At 32.4% G+C, this 20,720-nt stretch overlaps 4 protein-coding genes across 4 annotated transcripts in view; 3 read left to right on the top strand and 1 right to left on the bottom strand.

Annotated features, from left to right (window-relative positions):
- The window catches only part of LOTGIDRAFT_128169 (hypothetical protein), a gene marked incomplete at both ends in the record, with an annotated part of 2,261 nt that extends 1,258 nt beyond the window's left edge, over window positions 1-1,003 (bottom strand). The window contains one exon of the mRNA XM_009064066.1: window positions 664-1,003. Coding sequence (XP_009062314.1) covers window positions 664-1,003 — 340 coding nt within the window. The remainder of the gene's footprint in view (window positions 1-663) is intronic.
- A 3,346-nt stretch (window positions 1,004-4,349) lies between these two features.
- LOTGIDRAFT_166640 (hypothetical protein) lies at window positions 4,350-5,135 on the top strand (the record flags this gene model as incomplete). The annotated part of the gene is made up of 1 exon (XM_009064065.1): window positions 4,350-5,135. One exon carries the CDS (start codon window positions 4,350-4,352, stop codon window positions 5,133-5,135), a length of 786 nt encoding a protein of 261 aa, XP_009062313.1.
- A 3,058-nt stretch (window positions 5,136-8,193) lies between these two features.
- LOTGIDRAFT_194465 (hypothetical protein) lies at window positions 8,194-13,846 on the top strand (the record flags this gene model as incomplete). Its single annotated transcript, XM_009064064.1, has 3 exons — window positions 8,194-8,266; window positions 12,376-12,649; window positions 13,482-13,846. Coding segments are annotated over exons 2-3 (639 nt in total), but the record flags the coding sequence as incomplete, so codon positions are not given.
- A 432-nt stretch (window positions 13,847-14,278) lies between these two features.
- Window positions 14,279-14,458, top strand: LOTGIDRAFT_60021 (hypothetical protein; the record flags this gene model as incomplete). Its single annotated transcript, XM_009064051.1, has 1 exon — window positions 14,279-14,458. A coding segment is annotated over one exon (180 nt), but the record flags the coding sequence as incomplete, so codon positions are not given.
- Window positions 14,459-20,720: the final 6,262 nt, after the last annotated feature.

Raw genomic sequence — 20,720 nt, 5'->3', positions numbered from 1 at the left:
GAAAGAATATTAGACGTATACAGTTCAGTTCAGCAACTTACTATAATCACCTATCATATGAATATTAGACGTTTAGTTCGTCTACAATTTAGAGAAATTATTTTACAATGTACATCTTTAGTGAAAAAAATAGATGGATTCAGATTCAAGTGAATATGTGTATCTAATTTTTAATTACAAATTGACAGTATTTTACTTTCTCTAAGTCGAGAATAAAGTTTTAAGCAGGCAAATAGGAAGTAAAATGGCAACTATTTAGTGTACATGTACATAGTTTTTGTAAACCATAAGGATAAAGTTTTTTTTTAATTCGGCATGCTTAACTTAGTTAAATTGATTAACTCTGTTTGTAAATCATTTCGTTAAACAAGACTTACATATAATATATATAGCTACTGTTTTGTTATTAAAGAGATTATGATTATCAGAGACACTTACTGCATCATTATGGCTCTTGCAATTCCACTAAAAGTAAGCGTTTATGATGTCATTATTGCAAAATGTGTCATTAATATATAAGAACCTTTGAGAGTCGTGACGTCATAAAACGCATAGTTTGAGTGGAATTGCAAGAACTACAACCCACCCCCTTCCCCACCCTGGCCACTTCGCCTAAGTAGTTGGACCACTACTGATTAGATTTGTTTGGTGTAATATTCTCACTAGAGATGTTAACTAATGTATAAGATTTATTTGGTGTAATATTCTCACTAGAGAAGTTAACTAATGTATAAGATTTGTTTGATGTAATATTCTCACTAGAGAAGTTAACTAATGTATAAGATGTGTTTGGTGTAATATTCTCACTAGAGAAGTTAACTAATGTATAATATTTGTTTGGTGTAATATTCTCACTACAGAAGTTAACTAATGTATAAGATGTGTTTGGTGTAATATTCTCACTAGAGAAGTTAACTAATGTATAAGATTTGTTTGGTGTAATATTCTCACTAGAGAAGTTAACTAATGTATAAGATGTGTTTGGTGTAATATTCTCACTAGAGAAGTTAACTAATGTATAAGATTTGTTTGGTCTAATATTATCTCTAGAGATGTTAACTAATGTATAAGATTTGTTTGGTCTAATATTCTCTATTAGTGCTAGAGCCAGTTAACAGTTCTTATAACAGTAATCGTTATAGTGTGGGGGTACCTCTATAACCACAAACATTGATCCTCTCTCCCCCTCCCATGGGCCACTCCCCCAATTCAGTAGTAGACTACTTTTATGTAGTGATTAATATAAATGACTGTATTTCAGAGATATCAAGAGTTTTTATGGTTACCGTACCCGTTTTCTGTCTACTCTACCAATGCGTATTGATATGTAGTTTTTACCGTAACGTTCCAGTAATACCCGAATCATTAGTTTTTGTCTGTAAATTTGAACATTATCCTGATATACATCTCGAGTTTAAATTTATTGGACTGATGAACTCACTAATAAAAATATGATCTCTGTCCAGTGGCGTTTTTTACTGGGGGGAAGGGTAGGGGGTGGGCTATGGGATCTCCTTTGTATTGCAAGGATAGTCGTCTTACAGGTTATACTGTACAAATAATGTAGAACACAGTTACGGTAATATATATGAGTTACGTCCCTTGTTACAACATGCGTTGATATATGATAAGACTCCATTGTCAAAGCTTATATATATTTTTAAAAACTGAAACAGAATATTAGTTTTGAAAGATTAAAGAATGAAATAAACTACTCTTTGAATATCAAGATATATTGATATAAAATATATGAACATAGAAAATATAATATTATCAACAATGGACTATTTATTTAACAGGACAGGTGTGTTTGTGAGTAGGAATGATTTTGATTTAAATTTGAAAATGTATTAAATCCTGATGTGTATTGTTCGCCCTTTTTGAATGAGTAAAAATAAATAATATATACCCCCGCCCCCTCAAAAAACATGGGCGGACAAATTTCATTCACCAGCAGAGTCGAGTGTGAATTAATGAAAAGAGGCTGGCACACATGTAGCGGAGTTAATTTTACAATACAGGTTTTAAACTAAAAGTTTAGATTGTATCATGTATGTATACTTGAATAAAATACAACATTTATCACTATTCTAATTACTAATCAACACAGCTTAAAACTAATTACATCTTTCTTATAGTTTGGCTTGTTGACTGACTAACTCTTAGGGTGAGCACTTTTCTGCTCTACTTAGCAACAGCTAAACTTGGTCTTGGTTACCTAACAAAATTTGGATTTCGAAATCCTACGGCGCGATACGTTTCGGGTAAACGGGGCTGTCGTGGCAACGTATTTTGACGTGGACTCAAGAACTTAAAGGGATTGTAAATACCTCGAACTACGAATTTCATTTTCGATTTCTATTTACGTTTTTTCTTTATATTATGCCAGAGTCTCAGGAAAAGACGAACCGTCTTTTGAGGAATACTACACCAAGTGTTATAGAGATTAGACTACAATCTAAACTAATTTTAAAGACAGAAATAAGGTAAGTGTTTTAGAGATTAGACTACAATCTGAACTAATTTAAAAGATGGAAATAAGGTAAGTGTTCTAGAGATTAGACTAGAATCTGAACTAATTTTAAAGACAGAAATAAGGTAAGTGTTTTAGAGATTAGACTAGAAGCTGAACTAATTTTAAAGATAGAAATAAGGTAAGTGTTCTAGAGATTCGACTAGAATCTGAACTAATTTAAAAGACAGAAATAAGGTAAGTGTTCTAGAGATTCGACTAGAATCTGAACTAATTTTAAAGATAGAAATAAGGTAAGTGTTCTAGAGATTAGACTAGAATCTGAACTAATTTTAAAGATAGAAATAAGGTAAGTGTTCTAGAGATTTGACTAGAAGCTGAACTAATGTTAAAGATAGAAATAAGGTAAGTGTTCTAGAGTTTCGACTAGAATCTGAACTGATTTTAAAGATAGAAATAAGGTATGTGTTCTAGAGATTCGACTAGAATCTGAACTAATTTTAAAGATGGAAATAAGGTAAGTGTTCTAGAGATTCGACTAGAATCTGAACTAATGTTAAAGATAGAAATAAGGTAAGTGTTCTAGAGATTAGACTAGAATCTGAACTGATTTTAAAGATAGAAATAAGGTAAGTGTTCTAGAGATTCGACTAGAAACTGAACTAATGTTAAAGATAGAAATAAGGTAAGTGTTTTAGAGATTAGACTAGAATCTGAACTAATGTTAAAGATAGAAATAAGGTAAGTGTTCTAGAGATTAGACTAGAAACTGAACTAATGTTAAAGATAGAAATAAGGTAAGTGTTTTAGAGATTAGACTAGAATCTGAACTAATGTTAAAGATAGAAATAAGGTAAGTGTTTTAGAGATTAGACTAGAATCTGAACTGATTTTAAAGATAGAAATAAGGTAAGTGTTCTAGAGATTCGACTAGAATCTGAACTGATTTTAAAGATAGAAATAAGGTATGTGTTCTAGAGATTAGACTAGAATCTGAACTAATTTTAAAGACAGAAATAAGGTAAGTATTCTAGAGATTCGACTAGAATCTGAACTAATTTAAAAGATAGAAATAAGGTATGTGTTCTAGAGATTAGACTAGAATCTGAACTAATTTTAAAGATAGAAATAAGGTAAATATTCTAGAGATTAGACTAGAATCGGGTAACAATCTACACAGACACGTCAAATCCCTGGCTGTCTCCTTGGTCTATATCTCAAAATCATCAAAACAGGTAAAATTAGAATTGTGTTAACAAGTCAAGGGGAATAACTGTTTGAATATCAGAATACTTTGTTTTATATTTCTGTTTTAATTTCTCTTCTTCATATTTCAGGTTTCTCTTCTTGATTGTAAAACAACTTGAACAGAATGGCTAGGTGTTATCACGATCAACAAGACTTTACATCTGATCTTAAAATAGAAGTAGCAAGAGAAGGTGATGTATTAAAGGAAGGCCAAGATTTAGATGAGATTGAGTGTAAAAAGAATCCTGGACATCGAGATTTCATTCCTTTTAAAGATCTAACTTTAGAACAATTACCAAACAAACTGAGAAATATAGATATTTTAGATAAAATTAAAGTGATAGGTAGTCGAGTTGTCAGACTAGTGATAGATAAGAAAGAAAGTGGAAAATGGAAACGAGAACAGGGTCTGGATTTGTAGAAAAGAATGATGATAACCAATACTATATAATGACAAATAACCATGTTGTTAAAACGGACGATGAGGTGAAACAGTGTACTGTCGACTTTCATTATGATGATTACAGCCGGTCGAATGTATTGATTAGTAAAGGAGTGAAACTTACAAATACCTGAGTATTTAGATCAACTAGACTGGGATGTAGATAAACAGCCAATTATTGTTATCATGGATACAAATGATAAAATTGTAAAAGAAACAGCTCTACCTAGTGCTTATGATTATGCTCCTTTTTTTTCTGATCTAAACCTAAACGATTCACGAATTGATATGATGTTTATTTCATACCCGAAAGGTTCTTACAGTTACTTAAAAAGCTCTTATTTTAAATTTCAACCAATTTCCAACCAAAAGTTGAATTCTATAGAGGTTCATATAGACGTGGATGATGGTAATAGTAGAGTGATACCAGGTGATGTGGTAAAATTTGATGATGAATATGTTGTTAAAAACCAAGATGAAGTTAAGAAATGTAGACTAGTGTGGAATGGTGAAGTTATTGGTTGTGGTACTAGATTGTATTTTAAACATGTTGAAACTAGTTTGTTTTTCGGTGAAGTGAATAGAACTGATATAGAGTCTCTAAAAGAAGGATATCCTAATGGCGTCTGGTTATTTGATGCTCATCCTAAAACAGTATTTATAGAATATTTAAAGGATCCAAAACCCTTGCTTGCTTTAGGTTGTGATACAATATGCATTGGTCATCCACATGCTGGAAAAAAGATGGTCACATTCGGACAATTGTTGAGTGACTCAGAAGAATGTTTTGATATTCAAGGTCGACATATAAAACAGCCACAACAAGACTGTAAGTGTCAGAAAGTTCATTGTATCAACTATAGCTGTAAAACATGTCCTGGTTCCAGTGGATCTCCAGTAATTATACCATCTCAAAAGTTGGAAGAGATGTTTTTTTTACTCATTTTATGGGTAGAAACGGTGAATCGATAGAAAATATAAACACTGCCTGGTATCTAATGATCCGCACCAAATAGATTTAAACCACAAGATTTTTAGTGAGAGAAAATTGGATTATGATTAGTATTAATTATAAGAATGGAAACTAAATGATGAAAATTATTATTCAATTAACTGTCGGTTATTATTTGTAGACGATACAGTCCTTTTTAGTAAAAACCCCAAAACTTTGCAAGTGTTATGGAACAAATTTTATAAATATTGTATATCATGGAATATGGAAATCAATGAAAACAAATCTAAGATAGTTATATTCATGACCATGAAAATCTTGAGCCAGCAAAACTGAAAGTAGACCACTACATTTTATCTGCACACAAAACGACTATTTCTAAAATTATAATTCCACATGAAAATCGCTCCTCATCTCACAAAATCTGAAAGAAAATGCAAGTTCAGACATCAAATTCCAAATCTAGACCAAAAATTTGGCAAAAATAGGCTGACAAAAATCCCAAAAAGTAGGGAGAAAGGGGATTTCTAAAAATAGCACGAACTACATTCGTAATACAATCACTAGCATAAACTGTTTTACGTGGGTCTGTTCTTATAAATTATAAGGAACTGGAAATTGTTGACTCTTATTTTATTTTATATAGTAATGATAGTTTTTTTTTTAAAAAGTAAAAGCGACTATCTGATGAGGGTAGGAAGACACATGATGGTTTATATAAAATATTAAACGATTATAATTTCAATGTATTTATAAAGTTATTTGATTCATTAGTAGCCTCTATTTAAAATTATAGTTGTGAGGTTTGAGGTTTTAACGTAGAGAAAGATGTCGAAAGATTACGCAATGAATTTCCTAAGCGAATACTAAGTGATCGGCATAATATAAATATTAGTGTATAACGACGGGAATTGCGTAGATATCCATTAGATATTGTAAGTAATTTTTATGGCCGGCCAGTGGCTGTGTACAAAGGAAAGAATTGAATTATGAATTACAATATGATGACAAAAAACGATATTTTCTATACAATAGAATCTCTTATAGACTCATAGTACATTTTTTCAATAGAATGTCACATCTTGAGATAATGATGGTGCAATCAGGAACGTTAATATCAACATAAAATGCAATATAATGGAATTTTCATGCTTAACTGTGTTACTGGCCAGTCCAAGACGAAGCCCCTACATGGCCAATTTTTGCACAGTCCACAGTAATGGAGGTGGGGAAGATTTTTGGATGGAATTGGCACAAACTCAATCACCTAGTGCCTTCAGACCTGTGAATGTCTCTAAAATTCCAATATAATGTTATTTTCATGCCTAACTCTGTCACTGGCCAGTCAATGACGAAGCCTATACATGGCCAATTTTTGATAAATGGCCATTTTTTCCGATGGTTTCCTATGGAATTATGAATGAAATTTTTGGTGCCAGTGAGACAAATTGGCCATGTAAGGGCTTCGTCTTTGACTGGCCAGTCCGCCATATTGGATATTCGTCACTGGCCATATTTCAGCAATTAAAGTAATAAAGGCATTTCTCCCCATTGTACACCTCAATATGTTAGATTGACATCTCATGACCTCAATGGCACCAATTCATAATTCCAAAGGAGGTCAAGATGCTGGATAGTGGTTTCCGAGAGAAATCTTAGGAATAAGCTTAAACTAAATATATTAACATTCACATAAACATTTACAAAACGAACACATTTGACAAGACATTACGAAATATTTACAAATAAACGTTCCCATGTGTCCCTTACCCTAACGAAGAACAGGTTCACTTCTAGAGCGGAACAATGAGGTTATAGAGCAAAACTCACCAAGTTTCAGCCCACGATAATGCCAAAGTATGTCCTTTTATACCTATCGAGGTTGCGCACTGCACGTGCAAAGCGAGACATCTTTTCCCATTGGACCACGTTTCATAACAAATGTTGATTGGCCAAAGTATCATGCACGGCTTTGTATAACAAGTACATTCTAGAAGAAACTCTACTTTCGGTTGAATGTAAACAACAGGATTGACGTTTGTTACTAAATATAGACAATTCGGGAATACATATATAATTATATAACATATATACACAAATACCCTACAATAATTATATATACTTATTACTTAACCAATAATAAAATACTATCTATGTGCGGGCCGACTTTAGAATCACACTCAGACAATCAGCTATTCACCTATTGACACAGCCCCACAACACCCCACCCCACCCCCTACCATATACTAAGCAAGCAATATAAAATAAACATATACCTGAAATACTGAAGAAGTATTATAAAGACAATATAATATGCCTAGTAAATAAAACACAAAGCAAACTAAAACAATATTATAAGAGGATTGCAATATTCACTTTACACTTCGAAATCTAGAACTAATATGATAGACAGTGGAGACAGGTAACCAAGACCAAGTTTAGCTGTTGCTAAGTAGAGCAAAAAGTGCTCACCCTAAGAGTTAGTCGGTCAACAAGCCAAACTATAAGAAAGATGTAATTAGTTTTTAGCTGTGTTGATTAGTAATTAGAATAGTGATAAATGTTGTATTTTATTCAAGTATACATATATGATACAATCTAAACTTTTAGTTTAAAACCTGAAATGTACAATTAACTCCACTGTAGTATCATACAAAGGAGATCTCATAACATACAAAGGGGATCACATAACATACAAAGGAGATTTCATAACATACAAAGGGGATCACATAACATACAAAGGAGATTTCATAACATATAAAGGAGTATAAAAGAGATCTCATAACATATAATGGAGATCTCATAACATATAAAGGAGTATAAAAGAGATCTCATAACATATAATGGAGATCTCATAACATATAAATATTAAAATTTCTCAGCTTGTTTGAAGACAAATATCGTCTCGATGTATTTGTAGTCTGTTCTTCTAAAAAGATTTCTCTCCCTTCACCCACAAATTCCTTTCAGCGAGATTTGATTTTCCAGTCTTTCGTACTAGAAGACGTTTTCATGTTTTTAACAAGTGGTTGGCTGGATGATATTTCTAAAGGGCGGCGCTCTGAACTGTTATGGAGTCGTTTACGAGTTTATTTTGTGTAATCCGATGACTTTGTGATAATTACAAAGTTTCTACTACTATTTTTTCATTGTAAGTAAATTAAATGAACAGTTTAAACATTTTATTTGTTTTAGGCGAGCTGTTGTCTTTATCAAGTCCTCGTACACCTTCGATTTGTTGACTCAATTGTCAATAGTGGTGAAGTCGTGGAATTTTTGTAAACAAAACGAAATTTCCGTAATACGTTTCATTTTTTAGTTTTACTATCTTCGCATATATTCTTCTTAACTCGGATTTTCCTTAATGAGAATGTGTGTTCATTTTTATATATTTATCAATGCAAAGTCAGTCTCGAAATAACTGTTTGAAGCTGATAAAGTCTGATTCTCACTTGAGAGAAAATGAAATGAACGGAGTTTTACATCCTACTTTCCAGCACAGGATTCATTAGGACAGGACGCAATGCAGTGTGCAATGAGGGAAATTTTGCCAGGACAGTGGCATTAGGCTGCTCTATTTCGATTGTCAATTGTCTTTAACATGGACAGTCTGCAGCACACGGGGCCCTGGTTTATTGTCCCATACGAACGACTAGACGCTTTTCCATGTCAGCCCCTCTTACGTGCATCCCTGTTGATCTTACAGAAAGAAGGAACAATGTTTGATTATATCTTTATAAGCTCATTCAAATTCCTTAAGTTATTAAGACACATTGATAATAAGATGAAAGTGAATATTGATGATAAACTGAGCAGATAAAGCTTTGTTTACTCTTGTGATTAGTCTATAGTTATATCTTTATTCATGACAAAGTTAATATAGAATAGAAACATACCTCCATCTGCTGAGCAACTTACTTGTAAAGTGACTTATGACTTACATTGTAATTACCTGCATCAAAACTTTCATAATTAATAAAACTATGAAATAAATTTATAAATCCTCTAATCGTGTACAGTATGTTTTTTATAAATGTGGCATGTTGTGATGATGAAACTATTATTGATTATGCCTCTCTGATTATTTTGATTAATTGATTTTTATTATTTTATGATTGCCAATTCATGACAAAGTTCTTTTTTAGGCAGCTAAGCTTACAAGGAAGGTCCTTTGTCTGAGCAAAGTAAAAATTCTTTTTTAATGTTATCCATTATTTTTATGAGAATTAGAATATCAGCCTCAAAATAGTACTGTTAGTCTTAGAATGTCTTTGCGTTGATAAAAATATAATATTTTGAAAAGAAACGCATTTCTCTCCTACAAATTTCAACCCAAAAAAGACACAAATTTTGACCAGGAATGGGCCTCTGTAATAACAAATTTTGAAGACATAATTTGGGCTTATGTTTATATTTTGATCCCAGCCTAGGTCAAGATTGTACTGTCAGCTTTATATACCAACCTGTTTCCACCTGAAAAAAGTATAGATTATATTTTAAAGATGAAAGGTTTGAATGATAAACTAGGAATATAAAAATAAAAAAAATTATGCCTTATAAAGATTCCTGTATGTAAATTGAAACCTCTCTGAAATTAAAGAAAGGAGTAGTCAATCCATTATAGTGATTCACCGTGAAAATTCGCCCAGTCCGTCCGTAGTTTATTATCAGGAATATAAAGTGTATATAAAGAGTCTGATATTAGATTGATATATACTGGTAATCTTATTCTTAAGTAGGTTATTGTTATAAATATAGGAAGTATTGTAGTCTTCAGTTTCAAGTCATTTTAGTTTGGTTACTATTCAATGACAGGAAATATCAAGTTAACAAAGTCTATTTTATTTTCTCATTTTAATTTCAAAATGATTTTCTAACTTATTATTTAAAAAAGGCTTTCATTCAAAGCTGAAAATATTTTAAAGGGACAATTTTTCCATTTTTAGGGCTTTATTTGGGAATATATGTAAATAGTCACCTGGGACAGAGTGTGTTACTAACCATTTTCAAATTTGAGATTCTTGAAGCGAGCAAGTCGTTTTTTTTTATTTTAAAACACAAGTAATTATTTATATACTGGTAACTAGATGTGAATAAATAAACCAAGTACTAACAATCCCAACTGCTTAACAAAACCCAAAATCCAAACATCATATTGGCAAAACATTTGTAGCAACTATCTTTTCACATGAAGTATATCAATCATAAGTGGATAAGTATTTCATAATGAAAAGTGATATCAGGTGCCTTGAAGAGTAAGCATACCCTGCTTGGCACAACAAATTTAATGAAGTATATCAATTATAAGTGAGTAAGTATTTCATAATGAAAGTGGTATCAGGTGTCTTGAAGAGTAAGCATACCCTGTCTGGTGCCACACCCATTAGATTAGCTGAACTATTCTTGTTTTTGACCTCCAAAAATAGTGAATCATGGCTTTTAAATAAGGTTTATATTCTGATGAAAGAAATGAAGATATAACTAATTATAATGAATATATCAGTTGACTGAAGATTTTTAGATTTAGCTTCAGGCTAATAATTTCATTTCATCTGTAATTTATTTTGTCATGGTGACCAATGTAATGTGTTTAGGACAATAAGACTTGGGTATGTGAATCATGCCTGAGTTTCATGTTTTAGAGGTAAATTTACTGATTATTATTAAACCAAAGGTACTGGCACAGGGTTAGTAGAGATTAGGGTGGTTGATAGGTTACAAGTTACTATTTAACAGAAGGTACTGGTACAGGGTTAAAACAGTGTTTACTAATTGTAGAGATTAGGGTGGTTGAAAGGTAACAAGTTACTATTTAACAGAAGGTACTGGTACAGGGTTAAAACAGTGTTTACTAATTGTAGAGATTAGGGTGGTTGATAGGTTACAAGTTACTATATAACAGAAGGTACTGGTACAGGGTTAAAACAGTGTTTACTAATTGTAGAGATTAGGGTGGTTGATAGGTTACAAGTTACTATTTAACAGAAGGTACTGGCACAGGGTTAAAACAGTGTTTACTAATTGTAGAGATTAGGGTGGTTGAAAGGTTACAAGTTACTATTTAACAGAAGGTACTGGTACAGGGTTAAAACAGTGTTTACTAATTGTAGAGATTAGGGTGGTTGATAGGTTACAAGTTATTTCTATTAATTCTATGATAATTTGAATGTCAGTCTCTAAATAGTACTGTTAGTCTTAGATTGTCTTTGATATGATAAAAATATAACCATAACCAAACATTATGTATTCAAATTTTTTACAGAGGACAATATTCGACCAATTTAAAGGTAACAAGTTACTATTAAACAAAGGCACTGACCAATACTTACGATTTTTTTACAAGTTGAGAGAAATCTGTTTCTTTTTAATATAAATTTACAATTTATTATATTTTTAATGACAAATTGGAGAAATTTTAAGACCAACAGTACTAATAGAGGCTGGCATTCCAATTCTCATAGAAAATATAGAAAAAATTCAAAAATTTTGTACTTTTCCCAGACAATAGTCAATTGTGTTTCATATTTTATGAATGTAACTGTAAACAGATATAATTATATATAGTAGTATATAGTTTAAAACCTTGTAGAATAAATGGTTTACAATATGAAATATAATATATGTTATAATATAGCCGGAGGTTATGATTTAATATCTGAAATCAAGATAGCCTAATATTTATTGTTTAATATACTATAGTTGATATAATCATAATGATTATTATTCAGGCGTGCAGTTTCTGTATTGATTATATCTGAGTGATTACAAGCTGAAATTCAAAATTCACCTGAAAACTTAGCGTCATTAATAAAATTGATTTTACAAGTAATATGTGCTTAAAATATTTAAAAGCTACCGGTATGTTTGCTGGATATTTTCACCTTATTATAGAGACTGGCTCAGCTTTGGTCTTATTTTTCAGCTTTATTATTATGTTACAGAGGGTAAAATTGTGTGTGAGCCATTGGTACTCTCAGATCAATTTTAGTGATAGACCAATCAAATCAGATGAAGACAATATGACAGTCATTTTAAAAGCAAATTTTTTCATGTATAAGGCCGTGTGCAGTATTTTTTCTAAGATTATTAACCCTTTCAAGCATAGCTGTATAATAATACAAAATATACCCTAGCAACCAGTAAACCGTCCGTTATTAAGCCATATCACACAATGTTACTCATACTTAAATTATATTACTTCAGGGAATATTCAGATGTTTTGTTTCATTTACACTCATATTTTTTTTTTTTTTTCTTCAGATGAGAGTGAGCCCAGGACAGTATGTAAGAGCAACTTTTGATTTTAACACAACAGAATCAGGGGAGATAAATCTAAAAACAGGGGAAGTACTTCTTGTTACTGATGTAATAAATGAGAATTGGATATGTGGTGAAATAGACCATCGTAAAGGAAGTTTTCCTGTAAATTTCGTAGAAGTCATCGATGTACCTCAGACGTCTAATGGACAGAAACTATTTTTAGCTACAGAAAGTTTTCAATCAACGGAACATGGTGACTTGAATTTCAGAAAAGGTGAGGAACAACCTGAGAATATATTTTAGGAACAAATCTCTTTTGAATCCGGAACTGTTGTCAAACAAATCATGAAAAATGGAAGTGCGCACAACCTTGTATATCATTACCATACATGTGTACAGGTCAAGAAAAAAAATCTGGAGAACTTAGTCTCAGACCTTACTCATATATTAATATGTTATGTTTATTTGTTATAATAATATATTTGTTATAATAGTATATTTGGCCTCGTACAAAATATTTATGATACTCAGTGTGTAAACTGTTTTGGATGTTGTAAATAAAGTTGGAAAAAAAGTAAAAAAACCAAACTGAACTGATCTTTCAATTGAAAAGGAGGTGTTGAGTATAAGCTGTAACTGAATAATAGAGATGAAATCTCTCCACGCCCAATATAGCATTTTGGATTAATCATCCTCAAGAAATTTGTTATTATTCAAAATATTTACTGAAAGGATACAAACTTTATTGTACATGATACACCATAGTCCTCTCACATGGTCTATATCAGATCCATTACAATTAACATAATATAAACCTTGAATTGTTGAAAATAAAATAAATTACCAGAGAATATCAGCCTACAATAAAATTTCCTTTTTAACTATAAATCTTTAAAGTAGTCTACTAGAGTCTGATTTCAGAATCAATTCTAAAAACCAATCTGAGAGAATATTTATTACACTAGAGTCTAGACTAGAATTAGCCCTGACAAAGATGCAATAAATTTTGGTTTTTATAACGTCTTGTAGAAATAGAATAAATATTCCACAGCAAAATTTAGTTTATTTTACTGTTTGTGAGAAAATTGTTTTTGTTTTTTTTTCAGGGGAAATAATCCTGGGATTAAAAGCTGTGGATGATAATTGGTGGAATGGACGCGTGGGAAAAAACACCGGCATTTTCCCCAAAACATTTGTCAAATCGTTACCAACTTTACAACAACAGAACAACTCTACAGCTTTAACTAACGGCAACTCTCAAGCGTCACCAAAATCAGATAATTCCATCCGTGTCCCTTTTAAAGCCACTGCTTTGGTTGACGTCACACCACAATTAGATTATGAGTTAGGTTTCAGAGCAGGGGATGTTTTAACTGTCATTGAAATCGTGGATGATGATTGGATAGAAGCTGAATTAGACGGGCAATCAGGACTCGTGTCATCTGTTTGCGTTGATTTACCCAAAAACTGTAAAGCTACACCAAAATCCACACAATCTCTTTGCAATACAACTGGGCAATTTTATTCTCATCAAGGTTCGAATGAATCGTCTTTTAAATCAATGAATTCTTCCTCGTATTCTCATTCATCACAAAAACAAACACAAAGTCCTGGCTCAACAGAATCGTATCAAAACCCGAAATCAAACCAAATCTATGAAGATTCTTCTCAAAAACAAACACAAAGCCAGGATTCATCAGAACCGTATCAGAGTCCGAAATCACGAGGAAGTATTACAGCTACGTCAGCCTCTCTCGATATCAGTGACTCCTATCATATGTCTCAAGAAGACAACGTGTACGCATATCTTGATGCTTATCTGGAAGCAAACAGCAACCCTGAGGAAACAGCTACGTTGTATTCTTACACCAGTGAAAACACAAGGTCTGGTGATGCAGAGATCAGGCCGTACGCTGGCGTATTGTATCCTTTCGTAGCCCAGTCTCCTCAAGAACTCTCCATTAATAAAAATGATATTGTTATTTTAATCCAACACGTGGATCCTGATTGGACGGAAGGAGAGCTTGACGGTAAAATCGGCATTTTTCCTACTAGTTATATTGACATCATTGTGGATTGTCCCTACGCATACAGTAAAGGGGAGGTAACTGCTAGTCAGGAAACTTACGATCAGAATAAAAACATTGAGAAATTGAGTTCAAAGTCCAATCCTAATGTGCCTGTAAGTGAAACTGCTGAAGAAGATGAGTCTTCCAAGGGGGATAACTCTTTCAAGGGGGATAACCATTCTAAGGGAGATAATTCTAATGAAGAGACTGTAGCAGAAGAGGAAGTGAGTGAGGATGGAATATCGTGTAATGATTTAGCTCTAGTGAAATTTTCAATCACGGCTCAGTCAGAGTATGATTTAAGTATTAAAGAAGGGGACACAATCACAATTCTTACGCGATACACAGATAACTGGCTGCAGGCCCGGGATGAAGACGGGAATATTGGACTTGTGCCGTCAAACTATGTGGAAATCATTCAAGAAGGGCCAATGCCTGATCAGGGGGAAGATAACCTGGCATCTGACAATGTAGAAGATGATATCAACTCATGTTCTGAACACCATTCTGATTCTGAGCTTCCTGGTGAATTAGGTCCAGAAACTGGAATAGCGGAGGTCGATGAGGCCATCTCTGAAAGTCCAAGTGAAATAAACCAAAAAACTGACTCATCTGATATTCCAACAGAATCACATTCAAATGAACCATCTGAAACTTGTGCAATAAGTGAACATGATGATGAAAAGGAATCCTTAGTTTGTGATAATTTTTCTGAAAAAGGTGACAATGTGGATGACGAAATTGTCACAGAAATCTCTCATCAATCAACTTCTTTAGAAAAGGATTCAGGTTCAGATTCAGTTATATCAAAGAGTCTTGATACGTCTCAAAAACCAGTGCCTTTACCCAAACCAAAACTTGCTGTGAAACCGTGTTTAAAACCCAAACCGACATTGCCTTCAAAACCGTCAGTGGCCCCGAAACTGTTGAAGCCAGCTCTCCCTCCAGGCGAAAAAGTGTTTCCCAAAATTGATCCTTCCAAGTCCCTAGATTTTATTATCGCTGGTGAACTCAGTAAAGCAAAAACAGGACCAAAAGAATCCAAAAGTGATTCTGAAGTCCCCGTAACCACTACCAGACTTTCAGTGTCATTCTATGAGAGTAGTGTCCCCTTAGATTCAAAAACGGTCTTATTGAATGAAGCCTCTGTAACTTTTACTAAAGACCCTTCACCTCCGTCTTTACGACCCCCTCCCCTCCCTCCAAAAAGCAACATTGTGTCTAATCTTAATCAAGATACTGTCAAACAAAATAAATTTCAGAAAAGTGTATCTTTAAATCATGAAGACTTCGTGCAGTCTCGAACAATTTCTAAAAGTCAGAGTCAACCAGACCGTCCACCAAGACCAAAATCTGTAAATTTCGGACGTTCAAGTTTCTACTTAAATGATGCATTTGTTACGGAAGAGGGGGAGCAATCAAACAATCGAGGATCTTTTAAGAAAAAATCAAAATCACGTCCAGGTAGACCCCAAAAACCATCTAAAACTGGATCAAAGCCTCGACCAGTGCCTGCAAGACCAGCTCCCGTGGCTCCAGGTAGAAAGATAACTCCTGCTAGACCTGCACCTCCCCGACCTCCTGTATCAGCTCCACCACGACCATCGCCAGCTGTCCGTAAAAAGATTTCCACGTCCCAGTCTAATTTGTCCGCCACGGCAGATCTCATGACTTTTAGTCCAGAAGAACAAGCTGGTAAGCAAACGTTTTGTTATTTTGGTAGATTATTGGTCAACACCTTTACATGATAGACTTACAGGTATTATAAATAGGTTTTCTTTGTGTGTATCAGGAAACACTGATCGAATGAATTTGCACTATTGTAATTTAGAGAAAGGGAGTACTCTTAAAGAGATTTTCTTTTGTTTTGATAGCATCAATTTACACCATTATAATTTTCAATCAGAAGTCTGTGGTTCCTGGAATTCCACTATAACAAAGCTTTCACAAGATCCTTAGATATCGTACGGTTAACAGCTTTGTGAGATAGTTTATAGTTAGATATTTCTTTTATGATGGGGACCACAGACATCTGACAGAAAATTAGATTGAACCAAATACAAACCCTGGCCCTGATACATGTAAAATAGTTGGAAAATCTCCTTTACAATCCCATTAAATAAAAAATAAATAAATAATGTTCAGCTGATAGAATAAAATCCAGTAGTCCATGACTATAACTGAATGAAATACCATTTAAATATTTATTATGGTATATAATATTAAGTTAAGTTTCGACCAATCATTAGGTCTGTTTAGGCAAGGGGTGACACCTGTGTTAAATTCTGGTGTAAACAGTACCAGTAGCTGACTTTATTTAAAAAAGAACTGTGGTTTTGCTTGGTTTGATTAAATGTTGATTAAAATTTGAACAGGTTTTCACTGAGAATTCTCATCAACAGAAAAAAAATATTTGAACATGTGAGAGCTGCATTTTTGTTTTCGATAGAAAATGGTCTTAATGGAGTTATGTAAGGAAATCTTCAAGCCTTTTCGGCAGTTTGGAAGTTATAGAAGCACTGGTCAAGGTTACGAGATGAGGTTTTTCAACAAGAGACAATCAATTTAGATGAAATTTTCGTATTGAAAAGTACTCATGAATTATTAGTTCTAGAGAGATTTACAAAATAAACAAATAATTACAATATTTAATGCAATTGCTTGAAGCTGTTGATGGAAAGGGAACTAATCTGCCATGGACAGGTGTATTACAAAGAAACCCTTGGCCAGTGCTTCTATAGGAGAGAATATCTTATAACACCTATTGATACTAAAACTGATAGGTGAAAGGAAATAGTTGTTTCTCTATATAAAGTTTTCTACTTTATCTACAATTTCTTATATGTTACTAAATATAGGTAGGTAGGTAATGACCTTTGTGTTTACTTTCTATATTATTGTATTTCTCCACCAGATAACATAAAAAATTATTGGCCAACATTTTACACTTTTAAACTAATATCAGAGTAGATATGTTGTATTAAATTACTTGAGATGTGTGGAAATATTAGACAGACCTATGTTAGGATGCCCAGTGTATTGTATGGAATATGTTAGTGAGATATTGTATATGTAATGATTAGATTCAAAGGAAATATAACAGTGTATTAATGAGGTATTTTGGATGTTATATCACAGTATCCTAGGTCTATATTTACCTATCTATTATAAACTATGTTAGAATATTATTAATGAAGTTTGGTTTCTGTTAAATATCTTTATAAGATGAACATTATTGTTATCACTGTTTTCAAATTTTACATTTAGAAATATAAATAACATTATCCCCGATACACATACAAAATTTATAAAACCTCTTTATAATCCTTTTAAACAAAAAAATAAAACATGATTTTTATTGCAAATATTATTATGATATAAAAAGTGCTTGAACTCTTGGTTAAATGACTCTCATAGTTGACTTCTATTTGTCAAACAAAATTCAGTACCGGTACATGAACATATATTTAATAACCTTGTATGTAATTATTATAAAAAAAACAATTAGAAATTGAGGTCAGACTTAACAGGTGGTTGTCTGATTGTTAAAACAATGTATCAACATCCCTATTCTAACCAGTTATTATACCATATTTAAAATAGGCTAATTCTTGGCTGAAAAAGTTGCTATGATAGAAATTTGAGAAAAGAAATTGTACACTGTGTTGCCTACAGACCATTGTAAAATAATAATGAATAAATACAGAGACAGAAAAATAACTGAAATTTTATGTTGTTAACCAAAAAGACACCTTTATTTTTTCTGGATTTGAAAATAAGGCCCATGTATTAGTTAATCAAAATAAAAATTTGTTAAATAAATAATTTTGTTACATTAAGATGTTTATCAGGAAATGTTACATACACCATTCTGATTTTCACTCTGATGTTCATGTAATTTAATACCAGTTACCACATCCAGATCTAGAACGGAAGGCCTACTAAAAAACCTTTTGGTGATAGGAACATCATAAAACTGATCAATATCATATTTATTTGGGTAAAAAGTTAGGTAAGGGGGGGCATGGTCCCCCCAGAAAAGAGGTGGACCCAGCATGGCCCCCTACTTTCATAATCATAGTGAAAGAATAGCCTGTAGCCCCCTGGTCAATTTTATGGGCCCTGCTTTCACCTAATGTTTCCAGAAAACACCACTGTTTAACATCTAATAAAAGTTGATTTGAATATTTCAGTATTTAGCCTGAAGGTTTGGTTGTAGTTAAAAATCTATAATCTATATCACTATTATTTATTGTTAATATTTAGAATATGTCACCAATACACATAAAAAGTTAGAAAACCTCTTTAACTTATTTTTAAATTTGATTTGAATTTCTATTTTGCCTGAAGGATTGATATTATTATTATTATTAATAAGTGATTATTTTGTTGAAGAAAAAGGACAATGTTCATGTCAAATAGATAAATGAATTTATCTTAGTTTTTATTGAACATATCATACGTTATTATCTCATATTATTATATTTTGATCATATCTTGTTATAGAATAGGCTGTAGGTTATTTGGTTTGTGTGTTAAAATTTAGAGGTAATTTACTCGTTGATCAGTGGTTGAAGGTTCTATTCTTCGTCAGTTTGTGATGGTTTTGAATAAGTCATCTTTCCCCATTATTGAAGTCAACCCAACCCAGCTGTAAATTGGTTCGGAATCTCTGTTGATTCTAAATAAGTCTTTCTAAAGTATTCCAGTCAATCTCTCTCTTCATGGGAACAGAATCTCTTATCATTATTCCAGTCAACTCAGCTGTAAATTGGTACAGAATAAATCATCTTTCCTCATTATTCCAGTCAACTCAGCTGTAAATTGGTGCTGAATAAATCATCTTTCCTCATTATTCCAGTCAACTCAGCTGTAAATTGGTGCTGAATAAATCATCTTTCCTCATTATTCCAGTCCAGCTGTAAATTGGTGCTGAATAAGTCATCTTTCTTCATTATTCCAGTCAACTCAGCTGTAAATGGGTACTGATAATCCAGAAAAGATCAGTCCCTGTGAAATGAACCTAAACTAAGCCAGTTTTAAGACTGTGGCTATGTGATATAAATTTAACTAGGATTTTAATTTACTTTCAGTTGATGAAGAAAATGCTGAAATAATTGGTGAATTGAAGAATAGAATTGAAGAAATAGAGGCTGATTTACAGGTATATCATATTACAATCAGATTAAATCAATAATAAAACTATTATAGATATACTACTCATTGCTTTAATCTCTGCTATAAATATATTTTGCTGCTAAAATTATAGAAGGTAGTATATCTATAATAGTGTTATTATTTATTTAATATTCTATTTACTTCTAAATATCATTTAAATATTATATAATTATATTACTAATTGAAAAAGCATTTTATACCGGTGTTTATATTGTAACATTTCAAGTCTTCATATTCCAATGATGGCAGTGCCTGTGCTTTATGTTTTCTGAACTGTTAAGAAGTTTTTCTGTCTCATGGTACGAGGTGGGTGGGTTTTGAATGGACTCTGGTTAGGCAAGACAAGTCATATATCACCTATAGGTGGCTTACGTTCAGTCGTGATGCTTTCTTATGGTTACATTAAGTTTCTACTGTATTAATTCTACTACAATATTTTGTGTATTTCATTTTTAGCTGTCATTTTATTTTTGTTTCATTTAAACTTGATAGACTTGTTTAGTTTACATTTAACATTTCAACGTTAGTCATTGAGGTGTGATATTGCTCATTTAGTTCTGCACTTTGAAAAAGTTTGTAATAGCTTGACACTGTGAAGATGTAGTTTGTAATAGCTTGACATTGTGAAGATGAAGTTTGTAATAGCTTGAAATTGTGAAGATGTAGTTTGTAATAGCATGACATTGTGAAGATGTAGTTTGTAATAGCTTGACATTGTGAAGATGAAGTTTGTAATAGCTTGACACTGTGAAGATGTAGTTTGTAATAGCTTGACATTGTGAAGATGAAGTTAGTAATAGCTTGACATTGTGAAGATGAAGTTTGTAATAGCTTGACATTGTGAAGATGAAGTTTGTAATAGCATGACATAGTGAAGATGAAGTTTGTAATAGCTTGACATAGTGAAGATGTAGTTTGTAATAGCTAGACATTGTGAAGATGAAGTTTGTAATAGCTTGACACTGTGAAGATGAAGTTTGTAATAGCTTGACATTGTGAAGATGAAGTTTGTAATAGCTAGACATTGTGAAGATGAAGTTTGTAATAGCTTGACACTGTGAAGATGAAGTTTGTAATAGCTTTACATGTGAAGATGAA

Source organism: Lottia gigantea (assembly GCF_000327385.1).
Source record: "Lottia gigantea unplaced genomic scaffold LOTGIsca_60, whole genome shotgun sequence".
NCBI classification, from domain to species: domain Eukaryota; kingdom Metazoa; phylum Mollusca; class Gastropoda; family Lottiidae; genus Lottia; species Lottia gigantea.
This window is presented reverse-complemented; position numbering and strand designations above follow the sequence as displayed.